Here is a 27,499-nt window from a genome sequence, read left to right on the forward strand (position 1 = left end):
CCCGTGCCTCTGTTCTTGCATGTTGAACACACCGTGGTACCCAGCCTGCATCCAAATTCCCCCAGTTTGGGAAGGGTTTGGATAGAAGTGGAGGGGGTCGCTTGTTCCAGCATTAGCCCCTGTGTCAGGCAGCATTTCTCCCAAAGATAAAATCAGTTTCTAAGTTTTCAAGAGAAAGCCCCAATTCCTCCAGACTTCTCCATGGACTAATTGCTCAAAATAACCACAGAGATGCAAACAAGTCTAAACTCCTGTTTGCAGTGGGCTGTTTCTGTTTGACAGGCCAGAACCATTTCATCAGCGTGTGCTAATTATAAATACGACCTTTGGGTTAGACCGGACCTAAAACAATACAAACCCAAGCAGGCATTCAGCAGCCCGAGCAGTTCACCAAGCTCAGGAGGGACAGCAGAGAAAGCAGCAGCGACTTCAGTCCCTCCAAGCCCCAGGACCCTGATGCAGCTCCAGAGCAAGAATGAGGGTGGTTATTTTTTTTGATGGTCAGTCCAATGCAGAGGGAGCCTAAGCCAGTTCAGTCTTTTCCCTATAATTCTTAGATTAATTATAAAATAAAGGAGCATAGCGGTTTGTGTGCGCCAGCTGGAGTTTTCTAGGTCACAGAAAACATGATGGCTAATGCAGGAATGAACTAGCCAGGCGTGCTGCAGACCCGCGGCTCATCATCGCGTGCATCAGGCTGCAGGCGTGTGCCGTCACCATCCCCATCGCCACCGGAGCCCTCCCATCGCTCTCCCCCGCACCGCAGTCTGAATTCGGTCTTCGGAAAGCACTACTGGCGCATGACCCCAAACCAAAAGCAAGCTCCATCCCGCACGGTCCTGCCAGGCAGAACTTTTATGAGTTCCGCTCTTGGCGATCCCCTGCCTCAGTTTCCCCATCTTGATGGCACAGCGGTTTGGACCCTTGTTTTGGGGTTCACCGAGCTGGGTGGCACCGGAGCTTGCGCCCAGCTGACGCGCCTGCTCGCAGCATGGACCGGCTGAGGTGGCAGAGGGAGGTGGCCACGTGCTGGCCGGCCACAGGCCACCGGGGCCACGGGGCGTGCTCAAGGCCCAGCCCCAGGGACATCGCAGGGCGGCTGTCACACTCCGTGGCAGGGATCAGGACCTGCTGTTCGCAGAGGGCAGCCAGCAAATGCAACCACCCCCAGCACCGTGTTTGCTCAGAGCAGAGGGAGTGCCCTGGCGAGCCCAGCTAATGTGGGAGATTATGTCAGCAGCTGCTATTGCTGGGGAAAAAAAATAGTAATAAATAAAAAAGAAAACCTGTGTCTGGTGCATCGCCCCTCCTGGGGCAGGCTGGGGTCCGTGCAGGGCTGGAGCCAGCTGTGCTGGCCGTGGCTGAAGATTTATTCTCCTGTTAATGCCCCTGGGAAGGCTGCTCCTGGTCTGGTTACGATGCCTGGCTGTGGCTGGGCACGGCCAATAAAAGCCCCATTTATCCCCGAGGCGTCAGACCTCGCATCGGTGCAAACCTCAGGAGGAGGTTTGGACGTGGAGCTGAGCAAAGCTGGCTGTCGAGGCACCCGCCTGGCCGAGACTGCAGTGCTGCCGGCCCCAACCACCCCCCGAGGGTTAAATGTCACCAGCTGCCACCGAGGAGCCAGCCCCCGGGGTGGCAGGGATGTCCCCAGAGGCAGGACCATGCACGGAAGCAGATTTTTGCATTTACCTGCTCTTGCAGCCATCAGTCGGTTCCAGGCTCTAGCGCTGCATTTTTGCAGCCCAGTCTCGCCACGGGCATCTGACGGCGATGCCCGACCCACTCAGGGCTGGGCCGATGCTCATCGCCCGCAGGAGAGCACCCAGGTACCAAAACCTGGTATTTCATACACGGTGCATGTTGGAGAGCTTCCCTGAGACTGAACAGCAACAACAGGGAAAGGGTTTACCCCAGGCAGGGGTCATCACCTCGGCCAAGGCTAAATACCTGGCTGAGCAGCATCTTTCCAAATCAGCATCCAAAAGTTAGTGCCCAGCTCATGTCCCGCTTCTCCGAGTAAAACGCCTCTGCTCATTGCTACAGCCCATTTCAGCTGACACTGTGAAAGTTGAAGCGAGAAGGAAAAAGCACTGGGGACTCCAAGAGCAGAAAAATATTAATATTATTAATTAAATGACATGGCAGCTCACAGTGGCATCTTGTGTCGCTGCTCTGGGGTGAAACCTCCAGCAACGCCTCAGGTATTTTATAAGCAACTGTGCAATTTCTTTTATTGCTCCGGAAAACGCTGCTGCCTGCAGGGCCGAGTGGGATTCTGGAATATGATACTTGGGAGTGACTAAAAGCCGTGGAAAATCATGCTCCTTCTCTCACCCTGCAGCGGTTCAGCTCGGGCAGGGAGAGAAGCCCCAGGAAAGCCGCCCGGCAGGAGCGCGGGACAACTGCTCGAGAAGCAGCTGCTCCAGAAACAAGGAGAAGGAACTCGGCAGGCGAGCGGTTCGCTTCAGCAGTGCTTCACTGCAAAGAGCCCTGGCTGGCACTGCAGGAAGGATTTACTTATTTACTCTGAGTTTTGGAAGGGGTACAAACACTTACGGTTCATGGCAGGAATCGGAAAGGATCCGTCCCCACGAGCACGCGTCTCCCCTGGACTGACCAAGTCACCTCTCCGGCCCCAGCGCGGCCGAGGAGGCTTTAGTGACAAGAAGCCCGACACAAGCCTGAGCCGCAGTAAAAACCATGGCTGGAAAAAAACCTATCAGCAAAATTACACTTTATTTTTTTTGTTGTGGAATTTACTTTGATGTATTGTAACTTAAAAGGGTCTGGAAAAACCACATGCAAAAGGGTTTCTAAGTAGCAGCTAAAGTTTCTATTCCAGCATTACAAGCTATTCCAAATGATTTCCAAATTCCCAGCTATAAACTATTCCATAAACAGTTTTATCTTTAAACCCCCTCCACCCTACCCCAGTTAGTGCAGTGCAAAGGAAAAACCCAAGGAATTTACATATTATTTTCCAACGTATCCCATTGCAATTTTGAATGATCTGCGATGAACTAAAATATATATACAATTTTCTCACCATCATAAAAAAACTTTTCCCTTTCTTATTCACAGATATATATTGTGGCAAATGGCTGAATAATTACTTACAAACAAAACAATATTTTTAACAAGTTTCTTACAACAGTAAACACGAGAGGGAGAGCTCTCTGGAGGGAAGGGGGATTTGGCAGGGCCGGGAGGGGAGCGCAGGCAGCGGCGGAGGTCGGGGATCCCTTTGGGGCGTAAGGGAGAGACGGTGCCGTGGTCCCCGTGACAAGAGTACGTGCTCTTCCAGAGGGATGCCCTCGCCGCCTTACAAAATTGGCCACGTTAAACAGGAGGGTCGCGTAAGGCTTTAGGATCTGAGGCATAACACGAGCCGTCGTCAGTTCGTCTCGGGTGCGTGTGTGCGTGCATCTCATCCACCCTAAATACGCCCACAGCTCCAGGAAACGGAGCGAAGCCCTTTGCTTTGCCCGGGAGGAGCAGGGCATTGCCAGCTCCCTGCTGGCTGCTCCCCCTCGAGCGTACCCCGACACCGAGGGGCTGGCCGGGAGAGGTTAGCACCAAACAGTACCTTGGGAAAGCCCCGAGCCCCCTCCGTGTCCCCGTCACCTCGCAGAGCGAGACCCCCCCGTGTGCATCTGCCCCGGCCAGACCCCGGCTGCACCCACCCCACTCCCCCCGTGGCACCGAGAGCAGGGGCACTCGCGAGGCTCCGGGAGGAACGGGCAGCAAAGCAGGGCGGCTCTGCGCTTGTCACCGAGCGACGACATTTAATTTTCAAGTTAACATCTTCCCCTTTTCCTTAAGAGCCCCAAACTCTTCCATTTATTATCCCAAGCAGGGCACTGCTGCTCCGTTTGCAGCAAGGCTTCGGATGCAGCCGTGGTACCTCCGTGCCAGGGACCGAGAGCATCGGCACCGCTCACCCACCCAGCGCCGGCGTCTCCCAGACCCGCGCCAGCGCCGTGCCAAGAGCCCGCACCGGGAACACAGTGTCCCACGGCAGGACCACCGCAAGTCCCAGGGGAACAACGTCAGGGCACGGAAGCACCAGCTCAAAATGCCACTTTATCCAGAGAACCTGGAGGGCATCTCCTCCAGCTCAGATATTGGATAGAGGAAAGTTGTTCCCTGTCACACACCCACATGCGTGTTTGTACATATTTGCACTTTGGAAGGAAAATTCTGGAGCTGGAGAGCAAAGCCGGTGCCCAGCAGAAGACGATGGCTGGGATTTCCACCTGGCACCTCTGCCTACCGACCACGAGGGCTGCACTTTGGAAAGAACAGACTCGGACGGACGGTGCTCAGGACACACCGGCAATGCCAAGACAGACGGACCTTTACTTGACAGCAGCAGCAGTAACAGCCTGTGGGAGGAAGAGGGGGCAACGCTCACGGTCCCCAAAAGTGCACACAGCTGGGGAAGAAGAGATGCTTTCACAACTTAGCGAGAGAAATCAGGAGTTGATACAGTAGCCCTTACTCAGGTGGGTTTGCCCCCCTGAACTCAGCGAGGTGGGATGTGTCATGGCTGCAAGAAAAATCAGCCTGGCTCGGAGAGGGAGGGGGTCCTGCCCGCAGCAGGACCAAGCTGGGAGCAAGGGCAGGACAGACCCACGGACGCACGCTCCTGTCCGCTCCTCTGCACGTACCCGGTGCCTTGGTGGCCTCCAAAACCCTTGTGTGGCAAAGTGCATCTCCAGTCCTGCAACGCGCCGAGACCTCCTGCTCACCAGCGGGACCAGCCTGCACCCTGGGCTGCCCCCTCCGCCCGCAGCAAGGCTGGTGGGACCGAAGGCGGTTGTAAAGCAAACGGGCTTGGGGTGCCAAAGCGGCTCTTTCCCCTCCTGTCTGACCTGGAGGTCCACTTCCAGCCTACGTCTGATGGTCGAAACGCGCTCCTGGTTTCGCAGCTGGCATCCTTCAGAGACGAGCAACGGCCCTTTCCTCCTCCCGGGTCGGGTATCCCCACTCTGCCCCCTCGTCCCAGCCGCAGCACGGTGCTGCCAGGCGCTGCCGCGTGGCTACCAGGGAGACTGCCAAAATCCTGACCCGGGGAGCCCACCCGAGCAGCGTGGCAGGGGGACCGCATCACCTCCTTGGGGCTGAGTCGCTCCCTCCCCTTAGAAACCCCCTAAATTCCCCGGGCACCCACCCGGGCACAAACCTTCAGCCTCACCCTCCCACCACCATCACCACAGTGGCTTTTAAAAGACCTTTAGTAAAAGAGGTTTGGAGGACCCCATCCTCTGGTGGGCACCGCACAGAGTCTCTCAAGCTCTGTCCATGCAGGGAAGCGCAGCTTTCCCGGGACTCTTCAGCTGCTACACGAACATTATCCGACAGACCATCAATCTTCTATACACGTAACAGGAGCGAGGCCGGCGGCGGCCCCGACGCGCGCGCACACACACACTGTACAGAGGAACGGATCGCTAAAGAGTCTGCGAGAGCAGTCCTGGGAGGTGTCCGGCCACGTCTCACGGGGAGCTGCGGGCGTCGGGACAAGTGTGCACGGTCTGCAGCGGCTCGCTCTGGGCGCTCGATGACTTTCCATCAGACATCCCCGCAGTCATTGCACCCCCTCTTCTTCCACGTACGTCGAGGGAAACCAGCCAACCTGTCGGGGAAGCGGAGAGGTGAGCTGGAGACTGGGGAGCTCAAGGGACCTCCCGTCCCGTCACCGGGACTATTCCCCCTCCGCCACACGCCGTTCCCGGTGAGCCATTTGTACGGTGCTGGGTGCGCCCACATCCCGATGCACGGTGTTGACGGCAGTGCAGCCGTTACCCTAATTTGGGACGGAGCTAGCAACTATACATTGCCTCGGACACACAGGTCGTCCGCAACATATAAGGGATCAGGACATGACAATCTGTGCCCAGTGCTACAAACTCCGCGGGACACCAGGTCAAACCATCAGCCTGCTGCTTTTCCCCAGGTTGCTGAGCCTTTCACCTGCAGAGCCGCTCCTGCAGAAATCCCCCCCCCCGTGCGGGTTTAAGGAGGAGCAGACTCGGACATCGCCCAAGCTGGCGTGCCCGCCTCCCCGCACCGGGCATCCGTGTCACTGTCACGCAGCACCGACTGGCGACGCTGCGGTGGCTCTCGTGAGAAGAACGCCCACCCACAAGCCAGAAAAGAGCAAGAGGGAGTGGGACGTGTCCCCCTGCCCGTTGCTGTCCTGACAGCAGGTTCTGCTCCGGCTGGGCACGTTGAGAGCGGGGAGCACCGTGTGCCGCAGAAACGGGATGGGACATTATCCGGCTGCACTCACTCTTCCGTTGGTTTCCCCCTTCCACCATCCCTGGTCCCCGCCAATCCTGCTGTAGATCTTCACCACGTCACCCTCTCGCAGCGAAAGCTCCCGCATGTCCCGCGCCGCAAAGTTGTATCGTGCCACCGCCGTCCCTATGACCCGTGGGGTGAACACTGCGAGGGGACAAAGCAGAAGGAGTCGGGAGCCGTCCCATCGTGCGGGACCGGCCGAAGCCTGGGGAAAGCTTGGTGAGGTTCAACCTGGGTTTTCCACGACGGCGCTGGCTCCCATTGCAACGCCATGAGCCGGAGCAGCTCGGATGGCAGGGCTGGCCTCATCCGAACCGCTCAGCCCGCCACGGACTGGGGCGGTTGGGGTTAAACTGGATTCCTGCTGGGCTTTAAACAGCTCTGAGGGCTTGGGAAGCCCCTCTCTGCTGACCAGGAGAGTCCAGGAGGGGCTGTGACCCCGTTGGTGGGGATTGCTGGGGTGAGGGGCACTTTTGTGAGAAGGGAAGGAGGTGGTGAAAGAAAAGATTTCATAGGAATACACGATCATTAACAACGAAATAATGGAAAAATCCTGTTCCACCATTAATGTCAGGTCTGGCTGCCACACAGCTCCCAGCACCTGATGGGACCACCTTGTGAAAAGGAGATTTGGCCAACAGCTTGTATTTAAACTACTTCAAAAAACTGAGTTACTGGGATTGGATTCTCCTGGAGATGCTGAGCAAAACCCTCATGTTTTGACATGGGAGGAACAAGCTGCAAACCCACTATCCCCCCTGCTCCTGTCCCTGCCAGGGAGCAGCCAGGGCCCTTGGAAACTTGGTTCCATAACAGACTAAAAAGTGCAAAAACACCCTGCAAACCCTAACGCTGACCAACAGCTTGTCGTAAGAAGTATAGCCCTGTGAGCTGTCCCGGGACCCGACCTCCACCAGCACGGCCCCAGCACCACGGATCTCCATCGCTTCAGGCAGGGGATGCTCGGGGGAGGTAAAAGGAGGAGCAGCAGTGCGGGGGGTAAGGCAGGGGCAATGCTCAGCTTCCCTGCCCCATAGTTTGGGCAGGGAGAAGGAGGGCTGGAGAGCAAAGGTGGGAGAGATGGGATGGGCAGAGGAGGAGAGGAATGCACGTCCTCTGAAGTTTGCAAAAAAAAAAACCCACCCTGGAGGGACGTCGTGTTTCGGTGAAGCTACCCTTTTTTGTCCCAGGACTTTCAAGGATTAATTTCAATTCTAAAAGTTTGCAAACCGAGGTTGAACTAAGTTTGAGGAAAAGCTTTGCCCAGGTTTTCAGCTCTCAGGATGGAAGGAGATGAGGATGGCGATGGAGACGGTCCAGACACACAACGTGCAATTACTGGAAGGCTCGTCCGTCCTTGCCACGCAGCCAGGCTGGAGAACGGAGCGAGAATCACGGCAGCTTTGAACTCTTTCATCAGGAGCTTGCTCAGAGCCCATTGCTGCACAAATTACTTTCTTCAATACTTTCTATGCCGTTAAAGGATCCCAAATCCCCAGAATTATGTTCTAATACCTTGAAAAGTTAAGTGTTTTTCCCAAACACAGCACCAAGGAAAGCACGTGTGGCTTTGCCCGTGATTTTCCCTGTCCAGCCTAAAGAAAATACTGAAAGGGAAAAGCTTAAACAGGAAGAAACGAACTGGCACGATTTTGCTCTGATCCCTGCCAAACAGGGAGGAAGACACGGGTCTGTAACACATTTAATCAATGGGGTTCAAAGGCCGGAGCAGCAGTGCACTCTCTGCAGGGAGTCTGAGCCCCAAACTACATTTGACAGCCCAGGTCCCCCCCGACCTTCTCAGCAAGGGGCTCCGGAGCAGCCTCAGATACCAGAGCTCAAAAACTGCCGGACAGTGAGATGTTCTCCTTGTACAGCAAGAAGAAACGGTCTGGAAGATGGTGTGATGCCAATGCTCGTTTGGTGAAACACATAGGATAAACAGGTCAAGCTTGAAGTACATCATGAGATCCCAATGCGCTAGATTCACTTTTTCATTAATTTTAGCCCCCTTTCTCAAATAGTGACACCTCCATCTTCTCCCTGACTTAATTTTGGGGAGACGGGGGAGTGCGTTTTGCTTCCAGCCAAGCCTTGGTTAATTAACTTATTTCCAGGCTGTGCCCCAGGGCAGCACTGGGGACCCCCTGAACTGCCTGCGAGTGATGGAGGGACAGCGGGGACCCCGCAGGTCTCGCTGGTGATGGCTTTCAAGCTGGGGATGCTGCAGCCTGGGAAAGGCGGCAGGTCTCTCCGGTGGGGAGAGGCACTGGTACCTGACCAGAAGGGACTGGAGGAGCTCTGAGAAGAAAAGTTGAGGCCCTGAGGACTGAGAAAAGAAAAGTTGTAGGAAGCGCAGGAGGCTGCAAAGAGGTTAGAGAGAAACAGAAAGAGGCAGAACACGCATTAAAAAGGAAATTAAAAAAAAAAATTATAATGCACAACACTTTAAAAGCCAACGGAGAAATAAAGGGCAAAGCATGAGGATGGTCTTGCGCAGGGGCTCGGAGCTGGGACAGCCGGCAGCAGGTCAGGCCGCAGCCCCACAGCCAGCGTGGGGGCTCAAAAGTCATCCTAGGGTTGTATTTCATGTAAAACGATATTTAATCAACTTTTAAAAACTATCTTCCTTCAGTATTCTTTTTAAAATATACCATGGAAAAAGTTTTCAAAAATGCATTTTTCCCCACAAAGCAGTTATTTCTGTACTCAGGCTTTTAGACAAAATGGAACATTTTGCACTAATGCACATTTTGCTTTCCATTTGTTTTCATTTTTTTCTTTTTCTTAGTTTAGGCACAGACTTACCATTTCTCCCATCACCTCCATTAAAGGAGTCCCACTGGGATTCAAACCATCACAAGTCACACTGGAACCGGATCCATTAAAACACACGCACAACAACTCACGTGGGCAGGTAAGACACGATATATCCCGCTAACAGAGCATCACGTCTCTGCTCACAACCCGCAGGTGGCTGGGCTGCCCTTGCAGCCGCAGCTCCTCTCTCAGCAGGACCAGGGGGTGGCAAACCACCCCCGAGCACAGGGTGCAAAACCACAGGAGGGAAACCAGTCTCCCCCAGCAAAAGCTCTCCCGGGGAGGCTGCACCCGCTCCGCAGAGCCGCACGAGCTCGGAGGAGCAGTGCCAGGCAGCCCCAGCTCGGCTGGACCCCCCCCGACCCCACCACCTCCTCTGAGACCCGTCCTCAAAATGCCACCAGCCAAGCAGGACACTCATTTACAAACTGGGGGGCTCAAGCCCTATAGCAAAGTTATAAATCCCTTCGTCCAGACGATGCTCCTACACCTTACTGAAAGGGTGAGATTTCCCATCACAAGTTTAACTCGCGCGGCTGAGCTGGTTTTTACCTGGAGAGCGGGTGAATGTCCTGGAGGTAGAGCGCTCCCGAGATTTATAGGGGTATTTCAGCGTTGTGTCCAGCTGCTTGAAGCTCTCTTTCAGCGAGTGGCTCTGGTAGTACTCGACCAGCTCCTGGGAAGGATGGAGAGGCACCCAGGTGTCTCCACCGTCCTCTGCGTGACTTGCAGGGACGGCGCACACGCTCAAAAGGGGCTACAAAAACCTACCAGCAAGCTTTCAAACTTCTTGGCTTCCGTGATGTGAATCCAGTTGTCCTTCTCCACCACCTTGATGTGCTTCACCTCCTCGTTGAACCTGCGAAGGGTAGCAAAGGCACTCAAGAAAACGTAGCCGCGTGCTCCAGCCCTGTCTCGCCCTCCGCGAGCGAGCAATACTAAATTACTAAATTAAGTGTTACTCACTTAATACTGATGGCAAAGCGCTCGGCCTCGGCCGGCCGCTCCCGGATCAGGTAGGTGCCGCTGACGTGAGACTTGAGCAGGTTGTCTGTCTGCTGCCGCTCCATGTTCCCTGCGAACCTGAAGCCCAGAGGTTAATTAATTAATTTAATTAACTGAGAATGAATGCATATCTTTAAAATAGGCATGTTTTAGACAAAAAGATACATCTTTTTTTAAAGGCGTGAAGTTTGAGAAGGCAAGTAGTGAAACAGGTCTCATCCAAAACTTCATGAGCAGAAAGGAAAGTGCCCCGAGATATACAAGAAGCTGCTCAGCCAGTGAACAGAGAGGGTGAGCGACGCAGCGTGCAACCTCTTCCCTTTGACGTACCTTACGCCTAGAAAATCCCACTAATTGGGAATTGGTCCCCAGGTAAAAAAAGCTGTAGCGAGAGCTAGGGAGGGGGGATAATTTAGACTCATGAATTTGCAAACCTGGCTGGAGCTGAAGGGAAGGAGCAGGAGGCAAGCCAAGCGCAGCCCCTCCCACCAAGGCAGGAATTGCTTCCTTCCTCCCAAAACGGTTTTCCGGGCACAGAAAATGGAAAGAGAAACCAGCGTCTCTCCTTTTGCCTCTGACGCTCTCCATCAGTGAAGAAATCCCTACCGATGCTGCAAGGGCTGCACCAGGTTTCAACACCCAAATGCCACTGCAGCGGCTGCCGTGTGGCCATAGGGGAGGCGAGATGCAAAGCATTGCGAGCCTGCATTCATAATTCATTATTAGGGTGGATTCCTGACAAAGTAACAATTAAAAGGCAAGGTCGATATAACTTTATGGCCAGAGGAAGGGACTCACCACGGGTACGCTGTGTAGTCTATCTCCCGCGAGGGCGGCCGACTGTTGGGAGGCTGCAAAGAGAGCATTGCTTATTACTGATGAGCCAGCGTCTCATCGGGCTATAGATTGCATGCGAGACGCTCCTCTTCACGGGAGGGTTTTTCATCTGCCAAGCCATTTCTGAATTATTGGCTTCGGCAGCGGAGGGCAGTGTTGCAGCTGAGCACTTCTCTCTCAGCCTCCCAGCTGTGATGAGCATGCAGCGTTTTTTCATTTACCTGAGTGTTTTTTAATTGGGAAGCAGCTGACAGCATTACAAAACACAGTAAAAAAAACCCCAAAACCAAAGAAATAAAATGCAGTTTTCCTGTACTGTGACTGATCTTGAGTACTCTGCTCCCAAGTCAGCTCTGCAGAGGAGGAATGGAGCCTGGACCTGGTCACACCAACCCCAACCTTGGGAAAAGGGCTGAGACCAACTTGGCCAGACATTTGCAACCATGGGATGACGGATCCACTTCCCCGCTAATTCAGCCACAGTAAAAGGCCACATTCAAGGTCCAGGGGCTTACTGGAAGGACCAAGGGTCTCAAGCAGAAGGCTGAGAAGAGCGACAGGCACCACCGGAGCAGCACCTCCTGTGACAGCCCCCAGCACCCACCCCGGCACTCCCGGCTCCGTCTCCTCTTCGGCACTTACCCTCGCATCAACGGGGCAGGGTTTTACTGACGAGCTGGGAAAATAACCCGACTTCTTCGTCTGCAGCAGCCGGCCCTGCAAAGCCAAGCCGGGTATCAGATTGGGACGTGCATGGGGTAGCAGTGTTTTTGTCGTGCAGGGATGGGGACAGGCTCCAAACTGCCTCACAGCCCCCCTGGCCCCGGCTTCGAACCCCCAGCACATCCCTGCGCTCCGGGAAAGCCCGCAAATAAAAGGGACAATGCGGAAGTCACTGGTTTAAAACTTCCCGGGAATTTCCGGAGGGGAATCGTTCTCACCTCCCACCATGGCGAGTCGGGGTCCCCCCTCAGCAGCTCAACCACGTCCCCAATTTGAAATGTCAGCACTGGCTTCCCGGGGGGGGCTGGGTTTCCATGGTAATTCTGAACCACCACCATTTTAGGACCTGGGAGAGAAGCAAAACAGTTTCGTCACCTAGTCCCTGTTAGAAAAAACATAACAAAAATACCCCTCCTGAAGCCTGTTGTTCCTTATCCTGTGAACCACAAATCTAGCGGCACCAGCAGGCAGGATTTTGGGGCAGAAAGCATGAAAGCAGAAAGGAACAGTGCCCACAGCGAACTGTCTTGGCTCCCGCAGTTACATGGATGATTGAGTTCCCTGAGCAAAAATAAACCCAAAAAGGACCGAGCCAAGCCAAAGCTCTGACTTCCAGCCCTGCACCTGGACTTGAACCTCGCCGTGGCAGACCAGCTCTCGTTAGGTGATGCCCAGCCGGCACCAAACCCCACCGGATTCAGCGGTGACACCCGTGATTGCAAAAGGGACCAGCAAACACGCGGCTTCCACTGAACTTCAGCCAGACCCGGGACCCAAACGCCCCTGAAGCTCGCAGTCAAAGTCCAGTTGTCTTGCCAGCAACTGCACATTAAATAAGCTTCCCCAACTGCAGTAAAACCACAGTGTTTATCTTCAGAATGCTTCCCCACCTCTGCCTCTCCCCGCCCAGCGAGAGCACTCTGTACTTGCTTTTTTTTTTTAACCACCAATTTGGTTCAGGTTTCTTTTTGCCAGGCTTGGCTTTCCTTTCATCAGAAAAAGCACAAAAACAAATTGTTCCTTCTCCTTCGAGCCAGAGCACGGGCAGGGCAGACCCACCACTCCGTCTAGGCTAGTTTTAAGCAAAGGAAAATAAAAAAAAATTGCAGCGACCATCACGACTCACAGCCCCATCAGAGGGCAGCGCCTGGAGCCGCGCATCCCTGCCGCACACCGCACACACGCCGGCAGGACGATGCTCCCCATCGGCAACAAGCCTCCCTGCCAGAACGCGTTTGGTCTGCTTTGAAGGACGACCTGGCAGAAGGAAATTCGGCAGGCTCTGCTCGATGACGGGTGTGGGGTGCAGAAGCTTTACTCGCACGGCAGAGCAGGCCAGGGGCACGAATGCACCCGAAGGAACGACGCGGTGCTGGTGGCTGCAGCGGGCGAGGGCTGAGCCCAGGGAGACGCCGGGTCTTCCCGCAGGAGACCCGACCTGCTGCTTTGGGGAGCAGGGACAGGAGAGACCTCGGCACCCCATCGCTTGCCGTGAGGGTGGCACAGGACCCTTCTGCAGCTGCTAATGCTCCTTTCTGGTTTTGGAAGGAGCTTCCCCCTCCCACATGCTCAGTGTTAGGGACACCTGCAGCCACAATCAAGACACTGTCTCTGCTTGCCCTCCTGCAATACGCTAATGCCCTTACCAGGTCCAGCACTCAGTGAATCCTGCAAAGAGAAAGGAAAAAAGTCTCCGTGAGGACTCGGTGGTCTCAGCTGTCTCCATGAGCACCCGCCCGAAGCCACCGGGATGAGAAACCCTGTCCCGAAACCTCCCTGGTACCTCCCAGCCCGTGGTGCCCACCCTTGCTGGGTGCTGGTACCCCCCGAGGGCTGTGGTGCTGCACAAACCGGGCCAGTTTTAGGCTGGAGAAGAGGCCATGGGTCTCCAGTCCTGCCCCCCAGGTTGCTGGGACCCCCCTGAGGCTGGTGCTGGCTCTTCCCATGAGCTGCCCGGACCCGGACTGGGCAAGGATACAGGCTCTGCCCAAGGCACAGGGGGATGTGGGAAAAGGGCCATCAAACAACGTACCTGGTCTGCTGAAGAACCTGCAAGAGAAATGATGAAATAAGTGGTTAATTTAACAGGTAACCCCCATTTTCTGTTTCTCTTGATGCTGTGAGTATCAATAAACAGGCATCAGTGCTTGAACTTGATGGAGGAAGCACAAAGCAGAGGCTGGGGTCACTCGAGTCATCACTTTGCACCGGGTAGGCAAGACCCGGGGAGGGACTGGAGCCGGACAACAACATTTCCTCACTTGTGCAAAGTTCTGCAGTTTTGTTTCTTCCTCCGTCCATTCTTCACCCAAAACCTCCCTGAAGCCACCCCGTGACAGTCCCTGGCACTGAGCAGTGCCAGGGCTCTGACCCGGGCGAGCAGAGGCGAGTCACAGGTTTGCCTGATTTAGACCAAGGATTCAAATTTTTGCCATATTATGGGGCTTCTGGGATCCAGACATGAGGTCTCTCCTCACTGGAAAGGTGATCCCTGGCACAGACCCTCTCGCTTTCACTAACCGATGTCTTCTGATGAAGAACTCATCATCTCTCTTAAATGCCCTCCCAGGACGAGGGCTGGGTGCATCCCACCTAGTACAGAGACCTGCAGCGGTCCTCTGACATACGTGGGATTCATCTTGCTGTTTTTGAGGCTTTTGGTTGGCTTGTTTGTTTTTCAAACCACCAGCCAATGCGAATTACAGCTCTGGGAGGTGGGTGGCAGGGTACTTAGATTTTGTTACGCGTTAACAAACATTAGTGCTTTATTGAGCAAATCTTTCAGATCATTTACATGCACCTCCTTGGCACAAGCTGCTAATGATGTGAAATAACTCACCGATCTTGCAGGGAGGAATGATCTCCAAGCACTCCTTATGAGCACCCGCTCCACATTTGGGGCAAAGATAGCCCTGGTAGAAGGTTCCTCTGCGCAAAAAAAGAAGTCAGAAAGTCCTAATTCAGCCTCAGCTTTGAGATTTTCTTTCTATGTTTTAATGCAGATGCAGAAAAGCTGGAAGGATGTTGCTCACCTTAGGAACATCCTGCAGGCTTTGCAGTTGGTAGTCTTTTCAAATGTGTACATCTGAAAGTTATGGTGATTTGCATTGGCTTTCTCTGGCTTTATGTTGGACCTAAGGAAAAGGACCAGGGCATTATCAACCTGTCCCTATGAGTCACACTGCACTTGCAGCCTGTCACAGCAGCTCCTGTTTGCACTTCAGTCAAAGTTTGGAAACCGTAAGGACAGATAGGAAATCAAGTGTGAAAGCAGACTCAGGGCTTGACTGTGCAGAGAGAGGATTTTGCCCTTCAACCTTCCCGTGGGACAACATTCACGGATTTCACCCTTGCCCGAGTCAATCAACAGCCCAGACCCCCCAGCGCGGGGCCAACCCCTGCTCTGCTCAGGACCGGTCCCCGCAGCAGCAGCCCTCCTCCTGCAACGCCTTCCTCCAGCCCCAGGTCAGCGCTTCACGCGTGGCCTGACACCATGGCGAGGTGTCATTTCAGACATGCATCACCCATGCTTTGGTGCAGACGCTCAGGGTAGATGATTTCACGCGGGACCCCAACTCCCTTTGCACAGGGACCCATCCAGCAAGCCCACGCGAACTTCCCCATCACAGGCTTTGCTATCGGAGCTGGTCTCCAGTGACCTGCTGGTCCAAGACACAGTTTCCCCGTGCTTGGCAACTGCGCGCCGGGGCCACAGCAACCACTCATGCTCACATTGCCATTTCAAACTGCTCCATCCACTTCCTCTTCATTTCCTCCGTCTTGCAGAAGAACTGGAAGCCCTGCTTCCCCTGAAGGTGAATTAGGTAGAAGCCGTATGACCACTGCAAGAGAAACCGAGAGAGCTGATCAGACCGCTACGCTCCCAACAACTGAGCAGCAAAATTCACTGCGCTTTTATTCAGGCATCTTAATAACTGCTCTCAGTGCCTGCCCCTGTCCCTTCTTCTGAAGGACTGCTGAACCTTTGCAAAGGTAACAGCAGGGAAGGAGGAAGAAGAGCTCTGTGTTTCTCTAACACATCACAACTAATGATGCCTGAATCAGCTTGGCACTGTGCACTAGGGCCAAATAGGATTTTATGGTGGCAGATGAGAGAACCCAGATTTTTCTGCTCCGGTGGATCCTCCCCAGCCATTATATCTCTCCCTGACAGCAACTGACAGCCCAGGAGGAACATCTGACCTGCCCACTGCACATATGCTCTACCTGTCTCATTACAACACTGCACAGAAAAACACGAGAGAAAATTGTGTGCTTTGCTTACCATTTTTCCATGAGACTAGGAAAGCATAGGAGAGCAAAGTGGAAATATATTTCATTAAAACATAAGGCTAGCAGCATTTCTTCAACATCCAAGTGGCAAAATTGGCTATTCTTACCCAAATATCACTTATCCCATCTGTACAATACCTCTTCCCATTGCATGTAAGGGGATTAAGCTAATGGGTCTCTGCTAAACCCATAGCTGGGAGGTTTTCCTTCTTGGCTGCCGACTAAGCCTCAAACCACCTGCAAAACGATGTTCGTTCAGTAGCAACCATGCTCCGAGTGCCGATTTTGGCAGGCTGGACGGCAACGCTCACGCTGCCTTTCCAGGCTCCTCCACCCCGTGACTCCTGGGAGCGAGAGCATCCGGATGGACCTTCCCTGCGGCTCTCCTCTCCGCCCCGTCTGACGTTTGCTCCCTGCCAGTCCCTCGCTGCCGGCGGGCCAGAAAGCAGGGAGCAGCTTCCTCTCTCCTAACTCCAATTATCCCAGCCTCTTCAGGGCTGTTTTGCAAGGATGGAGGTCAAGGATCAAGCCCAGCCCCACATCAATAAACATTTCTCAACGCTCTGTAAGGCTGCCCTGAAAGCTGAGCCTTTATTTTCCAGCTTTTTTGCAAGCTCTGTTTATATTTTAAAAGGCTAATGGGAACGTACTACCCAAGGACTGGCCAAAACAGCTCCAAAATGCTCTCCAGCAGAGCTAATCCCTGGTCCACCTACCTTCTTAATGTCCTTGTTATTCATAGGATCATCAGTCATCTTGTGGAAGAGCAGCTCAATAATTTCTTTCAGCTCATAATTGTATCCTTTCCTTTTGCAGACGATCACCACTTTATCAAATAAAAATAAATACCTGCCCAAAGCAAGCAAATAAACAAGCAACCCAGTCAAACATCTCATTAAAGCCCCCATTCAAGGGGAACTATTTGGAAAGTTTCTGCAGCGCTTCCCAGCTAGCACAGCTCGATGCTCTAACCGTGCTGTAATTTCACATCGATGGTGGTTTCTGACAGTGCTACTCTAGGCAATAACTGAATAAATGAGCACAAAGCGAATCGCCAAATGAAGGCGCATTTAGTTTGGGAAAACTTCTGAGCGCTGTTGCTCACTCACCTGTCCTGCTTGGTGTGGTTGACTATGGAGCGGACCTTCAGCTCGCCATCGATCTTCGGCCTCCCGAACTCCTCCAGCTTCACTTGCTGCAGAAAACAAAGCAGGGCTGAGATCCGCAGCCAGGGCTGGGACGATGCTTTGGAGAGGTGGAAACCCAAAACCTGCCCGGATCGCACGGCGTGCTGGGAGAATCCCCACCAGCCCTGCCTCGAGCTGCCGAAGCTCCCGGGAACAGCATCGCCCTCGCCAAGGGGAGCCTGTGCACGAGCACGGCCCTGGCAGCGGGAATGGGACGACGGGAGATCCCTGGAGCTCCAGCACCAGCATCCCAGGGCAGCGCTCAGCAGTCAAAGCACTTTTGCAACGTTTGGGATCCAGAAAGCAAAACCCTCAGAAAACAAGCTATTTTCCAGGGGTTTCTACAAAACCAGAACCAGGGCTCTTGTAGTTTTGATTCCCATCCTGAACCAAGACCGGAGGTTTTGGGGAGGCTGGAACCCAACCCAAGGGTTTGGTCAGTTTGTCTTTCAGCTCAAAAGCCCTTGCAAACGTTGCTCGGTACAGCACAGCCGCCGAGCCATGGAAATCAGTCCCCTTGCACAGCTCTTACAGGAAAAAAAAGTATTGTGAAGCATCACCACTGGTCAGGAAAATAAATATTTCACACAGCTGTGTGTATAGTCCATAATTATATCATGTGGGCTCTGTATACATAACACCAATCGCTCCCAAACATCCCCCCCGGTACAATAAAAGGAAACCCCAAGCAGAACGTGCGTGGGATTGATCTGCAGACAGGAGTGACTGCTTTGCTAACATCTAATCTCCCGCATGTCAAACCTGCTCTCTGGCTGCTGCAAGCAAGAGAAGTGGCTGTTTCATGACCCCATTTACATTCCCATTTTTACAGAGCATGATGTCTGATTATTCGCACCCATCAGGATTATCATGACTGCTTCAATCAAAACCTGTGAGCCCCAACAGCCCATATCCCACTGGAGAATTTTTTGTAGATTTCACTGGAAAATGAAGGATTTTTTCTCTGTCTGTTAAATAATCATCCATTAAAAGTTCATTGTTTTCAAATGAAGCCAAGGCTTAAAGTCCCCCAAACCCAGGACCCCTCCGGGAAGCCCCTGGGGTGGGCAGCCCCCGGCATCTCCCTCCATCAGCCCTTTTGAAGCGTCTCAGGTGTCAGCCCCCAAATTGCATTACCTCGGTGTAAAGCATGACGGTGGAGCAGCTGCACCCGCAGCTGAACAGCCCTCTCCTCCCACCCCCCCCCACGAATTGGGGGAAAAAGCTCGTTAGCTTGAAGCTCTGCCACTGAATATCAAATTAATGGGCTTGTTCGGGGCTAAAGTAAGTAATGGGTTGCACAGGGTGGGCTGATGCACAGTAATGGGACTAACTGATACCTCTGGAGTTTGGAGGATGAGATTCTCCTTAAAATATCTGGTTGAGATTTTGGGGATTAGCTGCGTTTTTACACGTGCCCTTCTCCTCCAAATGGGCCTTGGTACACTTTCGGTTAATCTCTGTCCTCTTAACAGCAAAAGAAAACCTATTTTAATAACAGACAGATAGCTTATTTGGGGAATTCTTGGGTCCTCCCTACTCTAATAAGATGAGAAAAATTTGGAGAAATGTTTTCAGTGTAACACCACCAAAAGAAGTCACCCTCCATCACAGCCAAATCAGTTTTGTAATATAGCAACCACTTCTGGACCGTCAGCAAAAACAGTCAATGATGAGGGAGTGTCTGAACACACGGGGGTCTTTCTTGGGTAGCACATCAGATTCAGCAGTAGTTGCTCAGAAAAAGCAAATCAAATTAAAGCTGGGAGCAAGAGGATTTTCCAACTTACCAGATTTTCTATAGAGCTCTGAAATTCACTTATTTTCTTTAAAGTCTCTTTGTCCCTCTTTACTTCATTTATGTACATGGCCAAGTCCTTAAAAGAAAAGCGAATATTGATATTTATTTTCCAGATGAAACTAGTACCTTACCAAAGCAGAAAGCACACGACCCCGGCTCTCTGAAGCTGCACTCCCCTCCACTCTCAGGAGTCAGACCAGGATTCAAGCAGCAGCCCGGGACACCGTGAGCACAGGTTTTTTGTGCTTGCGCTGCTGAGCCAGACAAGTGCTGCAATTTTTATCATTTCCCAGAAGAGGGCAATGCATGAATCCAGTGCAGCACAGCAAACCCGAGCCATGGCTTTACCTGGCGAGAGCCCGGGCGAGCAGCCAGCATCCCCTGCCTTTGCACCTCCGCCCGGCAGCATCCTTCCCTCCCAGCTTTCATCACCGTAATTCCCTTCGTCCCCCCGGATACAAAAGCTGCGAGCCAGTCTCTGCTGTCAAAACATCCACGTCTGTAAAATAACTGCTTTGGACACCTGGCTGCACGTTAGCTGTGAACAGCGTTTGACCTGGCTCTGCCTCAGTTGCTTCCAGCTGAGCTCCCTCGGTTGCTCCGGATTGCACCTGAACTGGCGAGAGCACTGGGATGCTCACGCTCCGTCCTTCCCGGGGACACCCCGCAAGAGCATCCCCATCTCCAACACCTCTGGGCCTCCAGCATCTCCCACCACACAAAGGCTATGTTGTAAAATAAGGAGACACTCGATGGAGCTTGTTCCGCCCTGAAAAATTCCTTGCTTACCCAAATTTTGACCCATCAAAGAGAAAGAACCCTATCCCTTCCATTCAAACAACTTCTTACACCCTTCGGAGCGTATTTTCTGTGTCTGCTTGCTTCTTGTCTGCTCCCTGCCTCCTTGTCCTCAACAATAGCTCTTGTCAACTTGGATTAAATCTGAACACGGGATTTTTGAAGACATCCTCTCCGGGTCAGACCTTCCTCAGCTTCCCAACATAAGAAGGGTTAATCACAGATGATAATCACAAATCTACGTGACAATACTTATAACATCACAAAATACCCCACCGGGCCGGTGGCAGGGATGGTTATGAACAATGACAAAACCAAAAGCCTTATGAAGCAGCATCCTCCATCATGCTTGAGCTTTTGCTCCCTCCTGTACTGGCCGTCTCCTACGCAAACTGGAAACACAATCCCAGGGTTGACCGCGACTTGAAACAGGGACAGCAACGCGCAAACTGGGGCTGAGGGATTTAACTGGGAACTTGCTTCGCCCCCACCATCACCCGGGGGCTCAGTTCTGTGCACTCAGGTGGGGGGTTAGTACCTGCACCAAATACCCCCATGTGCAATTTTTTGGAGCAAATCCTGCCCCTGCTTTGTGCAAACAACTACCTATGCAAAATAAAAGGGAGGTGAATCCCTTTGGGAAATGTAGGTCTATTCACCCCCCTGCACGGCTCTCGCCCCAGACAGCAGCAACGTCTGCCGCCTACCACCACCGCAGACAGAAAGGCTGGATTTGTGATGAAGAACATTACTTGTAAGTTAAGCCTTGGTTTACAGATCAATTAAAACCAAGCTGCACAGCTTCCTATGCCCCTGCGGAGCCCGGTGCGGTCTGAATTGCACCTGCGCATTCCTGGCGATGGGGCGACGAAACAGAGAAACCTCACTGATGGCTATGGGCAGCTTCCTGCAAAAAATGCTGAGATTGCAGTGCAGCCGGAGCGTATATACACTTATTTATTAGCAGTGGTATCGGTGGGTGCCATATTATGAGGCATAAGCAGAGTTTAACAACTGTCACCAGGTTTAGTGTTCATTGGAGGCCACGGCCATGTGTTGTGCAGCAGCGGGCTGCGAATGCAACGTCCTTCAAACAACCTTAACTTTAAAGCGACCTATATATTGGCTCTGGATCCCCGGGCTTGCAGGGAGAACGGATGAAAAGGTCACCCAACTTATGTAAGTGCTGGGAAATGCAGTGTTGTTACAAAAGCTGCAGCTCAGAGGGAGAAAACAAAGCGACCTGAGAACACAGGAGCAAGCCCAGGGATGAATCCTGCAGTGCTCTCCAGAGACAAAACCTGGATTTAATGATCATCCTCAAGTCAGATTCTGCTGACGATGATCCCACAGTGTGAGTGTGCGGGGGTAGATGTATCCAAGTCAGAAAACATTTGGATGATTTTATTTTTTGCTGCTGATGGTTTTCCTAAGATCTTGGGGGTTTCAGCTGAAAGCTCAAAAAAAACTTTAAACAAAGCAAAATTTTGACACCAGAAGTCTTCATTTGTGGAAAGAGAATTTTCCCCTTAACAACAAAAAATACTTGGATAAAAGGATTCCCAACCAGCGCCTGGATAACAGTGTGCAGGCAATGCTCCGCACAGACGCGGGCACGGGCTCCCATTTCTGCAATATTCCCCAACTTGCTGATACGGCTGGAGCTCCTCCAGATCCCTCCCAGCAAAAACAAGAGCCGAATCTGGCACGGCCTCTATACACACAATAGTAATTAGTGAAAAGTAGTAGTTTGTCAACAAATACCCGCTTCCTCAGCTGCTTAAAGAGGAAGATAACAGCGATGACTACCGATCTGCTGCAAAGCAATCGCATCAACTGGCAATCAATATACACACGCATGTCCAAAAGGAGGAGACGCTGCCTTCCCTCGGGCTGTTGGATGTTTTTTTCATCCAAGTTTTTGTTTTACAGAAGCAGAGGGTCTTGCGCTGTGATGCATCCCAAGCCCATGCAGCCCCGCTGCCGCTCTCATCCTCCCGTACCTGCATCGCCTCCAAAGCCTCCTTCAGCTGTTGCTTCTCTGGTCGGTCTGATGAATGGCTGAGCAGCTCCTGGAAAAATAATTAAAAAAAGAGCGTGGGTGTGCTCGGAAAGCTGCCCACAGCCTGCCTGCACCGGGCAGGCTGTGACCCACGGGCAACGGCTGCCTGCTGCCAGGCTGGTGGCAGGGATGCCAGGGCAGGCGGCTGCGGCTGCAGCCATAGGACGGGGAACACGCCAAGCGGCTGGTGCTCGGGAGATCTGTTACACGGAGTTGACAGGAGGAATTTCACACATAATCAGATTATATGCAAGCTTATTTTATATTCATTAACTGCCTCTCGTGGCTAACAAGTGCAGAATTACCCTAGGTCACCGTACTTTAAGAGACAGCACAAATATTATGTCGTGTTAAGTAGCTCTAGTAATTATTTCATTTGAAGAGGAGAAAAAAAAAAAAAAAAAAACCCTCTGCATTTGGCAATGATTCACTCTCCACTGTAAAAGCCAAAAGGTGCTACAGCGAGGATGGCAGCTGGAGAGAAGTGCCAATGCTGAAACACTTACTTTTAAAAGGAGATGGTATTTCAAAACTCTTTGCATTGGAACCACCAGCAGATCTTGCAATTTAAATTTCCCATCCTGAACCTTTAGTGTGCATTCCTGTTAAAGAAATCAATGAATCAGCAGTGAAGCAGCTGGGGGAAAACAATGGCTCCCCCACAGAAAAAGCCTCCAGTGTCCCACGGCTGTTACGTTTTCCTTCCGTAAACTCAGTTCTGATGACAAATGGCTCGTGGTCCCTGCACGCACCCGGCCGGTGCCAGGGCTCCCACCGCGGAGGTTCTCGAGGAATAAAACACAGGGGCTGGACCCAAAAATACAGACATTCTCATGCAACTGAGCTACTCCAGCTTAATGAGATACTGCTCATTAGGGGAGCACACAAATGCTCTCAGACCTCGGGAAATGTCAAATGAAACGCATTAGCTTAACTCACCTCCTCGATGGTTTGAACTAATGCATTTTTATTTGTGAGGGGCTGGGAGCAGGCACGCAGACAGTTGCTGTGGCTTTGCTGATAAGCATTAAGTCATTAAGATGAGCTAATGTGATCGCAGGAAGTTTTGTGACTGTTTCCTTCGCCCAGACCCATTTAGATAGGGGACTCTGCTGCGCTGGCTGAGACCCCCTGCGTGCCCCCCCAGGAAGATGAGGGGAGCTGCCACGAGGGAGGGAGAGAAAGGAAAAGCATGGGAGCAACTGGATGCTACAGCCACGGATCCAGAGAACACGTTTTAAAAAATTATGAAATGCAGTTTTATCCCTGAATTGGGTTGCTACTTTTGCATGGAAAATCAAAGAGCGTTTGCAGAAAATGAGGTAACGTGTACAGACAGCCCAGCAAATTCAGATTAGCATCAAGACCAAAGCAGGAATTAAAGCTGGGTAAAAACAGCAGCTCAAACAATGCATCCCTTCTGGGGCTCCTTTGATTTACTTAATATCTGGATCAGCCCCTATTTACACTAAGCCTTTACGCTGGGGAGGGAGGACAGGGGAGTAATCTGGGCATTCACCTGGGGACTCGGGTTTGCCTCTGACTGTCCCTGATGCCGCGTGTGACCTTGGAAAGCCACGCGGCTCCCGGCTCGGGGATGCTCAGTGCCTTTGGGTCTCCCTGCATGACTCAGAGAGGAATTTGTCCACAGCCAATCCCACTCTAATAAAGTCTCCTGGCTTGTTTTAACTTGGATAAACTCGGGGGAGGAAGGACAGAGAGCATGTCTCAGGGGGAGATGAAGGGGAAAGCGGGGGATCAGGACAAGACAACAGCCAGCTTTGCTCCCTCTCTGGGCAGCACAGACTCACCCCCACATCCCTCCCCTCTCTTGCTAAACCAAACGTGCCCAGCACACCATTCTCAGCTCCAGCAAGTCCTTCCAAAACCTGCGACGAGGGGGGTGCTCAGAACTCGGCCCCGATGTCCCCTGCCCGCTCACCTCCACCTTCTGCCTGACGTCCTCCCTGTTGGCGAGGAGGTGGTTGAGCGTGTTTTGGGCGTACTCCATGTGGCTGCAGTACTTGCCGTAAATCAGCAGCCTGTAGAGGGGGAAATCACAAATTTAATCGGAAACACTTGCTGGCAGTTATAACCTGTTATAAAAGATATATATACTTATATACAGTGAAAGGACAAGGCAAACAGCTATTCCCCCATATAACTGCTTAGCAAAGTATTAACACTCTTTTACTGCACGGCTTTTTAACATTTAAATCTTTTGAAGTTTCCAGAGCTGGAGCCCGTGGGGGTGATTCAGCTCATGATGAGCAGAAGGGGCCGAGAGGCCGGAGGAGCCCGTTTTTGGAAATACGATGGCTCATCCCTCCACTCCCGAGTGGGATATATTTAACCACTGTTTCCCAAGAGCTGTGCTTTCGGAGCACCACGATAATAAAGGGAAACCCAGCTCCACGCTGAAAGACCTTTCCTAGACCAGGTTACAAAGTGGCTCTGCAAGAGGTACCCACATCCCAGGTATAACAGCCCAAATATGAAAAAAAAACAGCAAAGACCTGGGGCCCCATCCCTGCCCAAGCCGCCGGTCACCGCTGGTGCTCGCCTTTCCCGGGGAGCAGCTCCGACCCCCGCGAGGGTCTGCGGATTAACAAAAACATGAGGAGGGGGTCTGCGCTGAACCCCTGGCAATCCAACCCCGCGGCTCCTCGGCTGCGAGTCGGCTTTTTCTCATGACTACATCATTGCCATAATCCCCTTGATGTCTCGATAGGCGCCGTGCCGCCCCGATGGCCACGTGCCAGTTTTCCAGCTGTGCCAGATTAGCACCAGGGCTTGTGAAGGCAGGGCAGGGATGCGCTTCGAGACTAAAGGACAACAAAAATCCATTTCCTTAGAGCGTTTCTGAATGCAGCTCACTCAAGCCCAGGTATTCATCTCCCCAAAAGCCTTCATTTCCCGAGTCACAGATGCTCACAGCTCAAAGAATGTTTGCCACCACCGTGGCTGATGTGTGCCCCTCTCTCTGGGGGTTTCTGGGTATTTCACCAAGTAAGGAAGAAGGCAAGAAACTCTTGATTCTTGAGACATGCCCAGAATGGATGTGGGTGTTGATAACTTGCACCTGAGAATGAGAGGCTTCAAATCCCCTTAAAACCCAAGGACACATTTTAGAAAGCTCGTTGCTCCTTGCAGGATGGGCCACAGGGACCTAGAGATCAAGAGAGTGGGTAATTTGGGATAAGAAGTTTGTCAGAGCCTTTGAAAACACAGTGAAGCTCTGTATGGACACACCGGGCTATAAATTTAAACACCTGACACAAACAGAGCAGTTTGCTGTGGATTCCCCCTTTTTCCTCCAGTTCAGTCATTAATCCTGCACGACAGGTTTGGGTTTTCCCCCCCTTCCTTCCCATTAACTCTATTGCTGCTGATAAGACACATTTTCCATCACACGCTGCAACTCATCCATTATTTTGGGGCCTCGTCTCTCGACGGAGATGATCTGGGAGCACCTGACCCAGTGTCGCTCCGTAAACGCGGGACTCTCAGACCCCGGCAGGGAACTGAATAGGGAGATTTATGGGAGCCGCAGTCCCGGGCGAAGCAGCAGCCAATACAGATTATTCTTCTGCCTTTTCCCCTTGACAACTTCTGAACATGCACAATAATATCTACCTTGCCAGCACTTGGAGAGTTTCAAAGAGGCTTCAGGAGCATAAATTCAAACCTCCGGCTTTCAGAAAAAGGGATTTACAAAATATTTCCTTCCAAAAAAAAAAAAAAAAAAACCCAAACCTGCAAAGCGGAGGAGCAATACATCATTTGGCTGGGATGTCTCTGAGGATGCGTAGGGAAGCAAGAGCTATTTGTCACGAATACATTTGATGGAGGAAAGTCTTATATACAGGGACCAAGTGGGGACTCTGGAGGTCCATGTTCCCTTCTTGGTAGGACAAGACCGTCTCCCCAGCTGAGCTCACCTTCTCCTCCCGCACCCCCATTTCCTTGCTGTAAAATGTGGTATCATCGTCTTTCCTAATGTGGGACAGGACCCTGCCTATTTAGACCAGGTTGCTCCAAACTCTTTATCCCCGAGAGCCTGGTTTTGGGGTCTTCTCCAAGCCAAAACTCCCCAAAACTGCCAGTTTCCCACAGCACTGAGGTCCCCGAGACCCCCACAGGCTGAACGCAGCTTCGGAGCCACTATCGCCACCTCGCCAGCCATCGGTCTGGCTCCTTCTTTCACCTCTCGGGAAGGCTTTTAGGGACCCTAAAAAGCTGCTTGCAAACTCCATTAGGAACTGGGTCGGTTTGTTCACCCACCTGCATGAAACCCATCAGCTACAAGGGCTCTGCTGAGCTCCCACCAGCAAATTAACGGAAGCAAACACTTATTTAAAGGCTGTCAGCCCAAAAATAAGCCTCATGCTCCCACGCAGCCATACGGATCTCCCTGGGGAGTAATGCCACCTCCACAACTCCTGCCTACGTCCCATCCCTGCTCCCTGTCTGCACAGCTCTGTCCCGAGCAGTCAGCAGCATGCACGGAGCCGAGCCAGGAATTAGGAGATCAAAATCACCTGAGTTTTATGAGTATTTTTAAAGTATTTGCATTCTTCTTTGAAAACTTTTTTTTATATAATCCAGAAGACATTCCCTTTCTAAAAAGAGGCGCTGTGAATGATGAATATGTGACCTTACGGTGTATTATTAATGCAGATGGTATTTCTGGAGTTATTGACTTCTGAATGGCATTTCTGTGTCTAGACACTGGTTTAATCACAGTGAAATAACACCCTGGCATGATTCCACAATGAATCAGGCCTTTGATTAGTATTAAGGATATTAAAGGCTTTTATTAACCTTATCTTTGTGTTCTGGTGTACTCCTGCTTGCAGCTGCCAAAACACAGAATCTATTATGTTTGCGAAAGCAACTTTTACATTTATTCATCATGCAATAGGTGCGGGACAAGAGCAGTGCCACATATGCGATTTTTTTAGAGTGAGCAATCACTTTGATCTAACCAGAGCAAAGTCTTCCCTGCAAAGGAGTCATCCTACCACATCACAGGCCCTCAAAGCCCCGCTGCTGCTTGCAGGAGAAGACTACACCAAACCCTTGAAGGCGAGTGAGGTTTTACTCCATCCCGACTCACCATAATCGTAGCATTCCTCTCTTTAGCCCCTCTGATACGTCCCTGTAAACGCATTGTATGTTCAGCCTGCAAAACAGCCCGTCTCGTATGGGATGCTGTGAGCCCAGCAAAATTCAGCTTCAGACAGGGGCTTGCATGAAAAAGCATCCACGGGAGCCACACCGATTTAGCCAGGTCGATCAGAGAGGAGATGTCCCAGCCCCTGCCCCTGGGTGACCAGACACGGTTGTGGCTGGATTTGGTTGCTTAAGTGTCGGCACCAAGTGATGTTTCGGCTGCCTGAGAGCATCTAGCTGCAGAGGATGCAAAACTGGTCTGCTGTGACAGGCATTTCTGTTCCAAACTCTGAAATGGACCCTGCAAGTATTAACCCATGTCTATTAAAACTGGAGCTGCCTAAAGACTGGGTTTCCTTTACCTCTCTTTGAATTCCAGAAACACTTTTGCCAGGCTGCTTCCTCCAGACATCATAGAGACGTCGATGGCTCTCAGGAAACTGAAGTGCACTTTAATTAGGTCCTAAAACGAAGAAACAATCAATACTT

General features: G+C 52.1%; 1 protein-coding gene across 7 annotated transcripts in view; it reads right to left on the bottom strand.

Annotated features, from left to right (window-relative positions):
- Positions 1-2,722: 2,722 nt before the first annotated feature.
- The window catches only part of VAV2 (vav guanine nucleotide exchange factor 2), a 155,589-nt gene continuing 130,812 nt past the window's right edge, over positions 2,723-27,499 (bottom strand). For 3 of the 7 annotated variants that reach the window (XM_030000125.2, XM_030000121.2, XM_030000119.2), the window contains 22 exons: positions 27,373-27,473; positions 23,778-23,877; positions 22,342-22,437; positions 21,777-21,845; positions 18,965-19,051; positions 17,097-17,182; positions 16,704-16,836; positions 15,980-15,994; positions 15,427-15,536; positions 14,727-14,828; positions 14,534-14,622; positions 13,727-13,743; positions 13,341-13,362; positions 11,913-12,040; positions 11,614-11,688; positions 10,933-10,985; positions 10,096-10,212; positions 9,901-9,988; positions 9,682-9,805; positions 8,586-8,672; positions 6,299-6,453; positions 2,723-5,641 (listed from right to left, as the gene is read on the bottom strand). In XM_030000125.2, coding sequence (XP_029855985.1) covers positions 5,594-5,641; positions 6,299-6,453; positions 8,586-8,672; positions 9,682-9,805; positions 9,901-9,988; positions 10,096-10,212; positions 10,933-10,985; positions 11,614-11,688; positions 11,913-12,040; positions 13,341-13,362; positions 13,727-13,743; positions 14,534-14,622; positions 14,727-14,828; positions 15,427-15,536; positions 15,980-15,994; positions 16,704-16,836; positions 17,097-17,182; positions 18,965-19,051; positions 21,777-21,845; positions 22,342-22,437; positions 23,778-23,877; positions 27,373-27,473 — 1,902 coding nt within the window. In that variant the 3' untranslated portion in view covers positions 2,723-5,593. The remainder of the gene's footprint in view (positions 5,642-6,298; positions 6,454-8,585; positions 8,673-9,681; positions 9,806-9,900; positions 9,989-10,095; positions 10,213-10,932; positions 10,986-11,613; positions 11,689-11,912; positions 12,041-13,340; positions 13,363-13,726; positions 13,744-14,533; positions 14,623-14,726; positions 14,829-15,426; positions 15,537-15,979; positions 15,995-16,703; positions 16,837-17,096; positions 17,183-18,964; positions 19,052-21,776; positions 21,846-22,341; positions 22,438-23,777; positions 23,878-27,372; positions 27,474-27,499) is intronic. The other 4 variants (XM_030000122.2, XM_030000120.2, XM_030000123.2 and 1 more) reach the window with 3 other exon arrangements.

The sequence above is a fragment of the Aquila chrysaetos genome, chromosome 24 (genome assembly GCF_900496995.4).
Source record: "Aquila chrysaetos chrysaetos chromosome 24, bAquChr1.4, whole genome shotgun sequence".
Taxonomy (NCBI): domain Eukaryota; kingdom Metazoa; phylum Chordata; class Aves; order Accipitriformes; family Accipitridae; genus Aquila; species Aquila chrysaetos.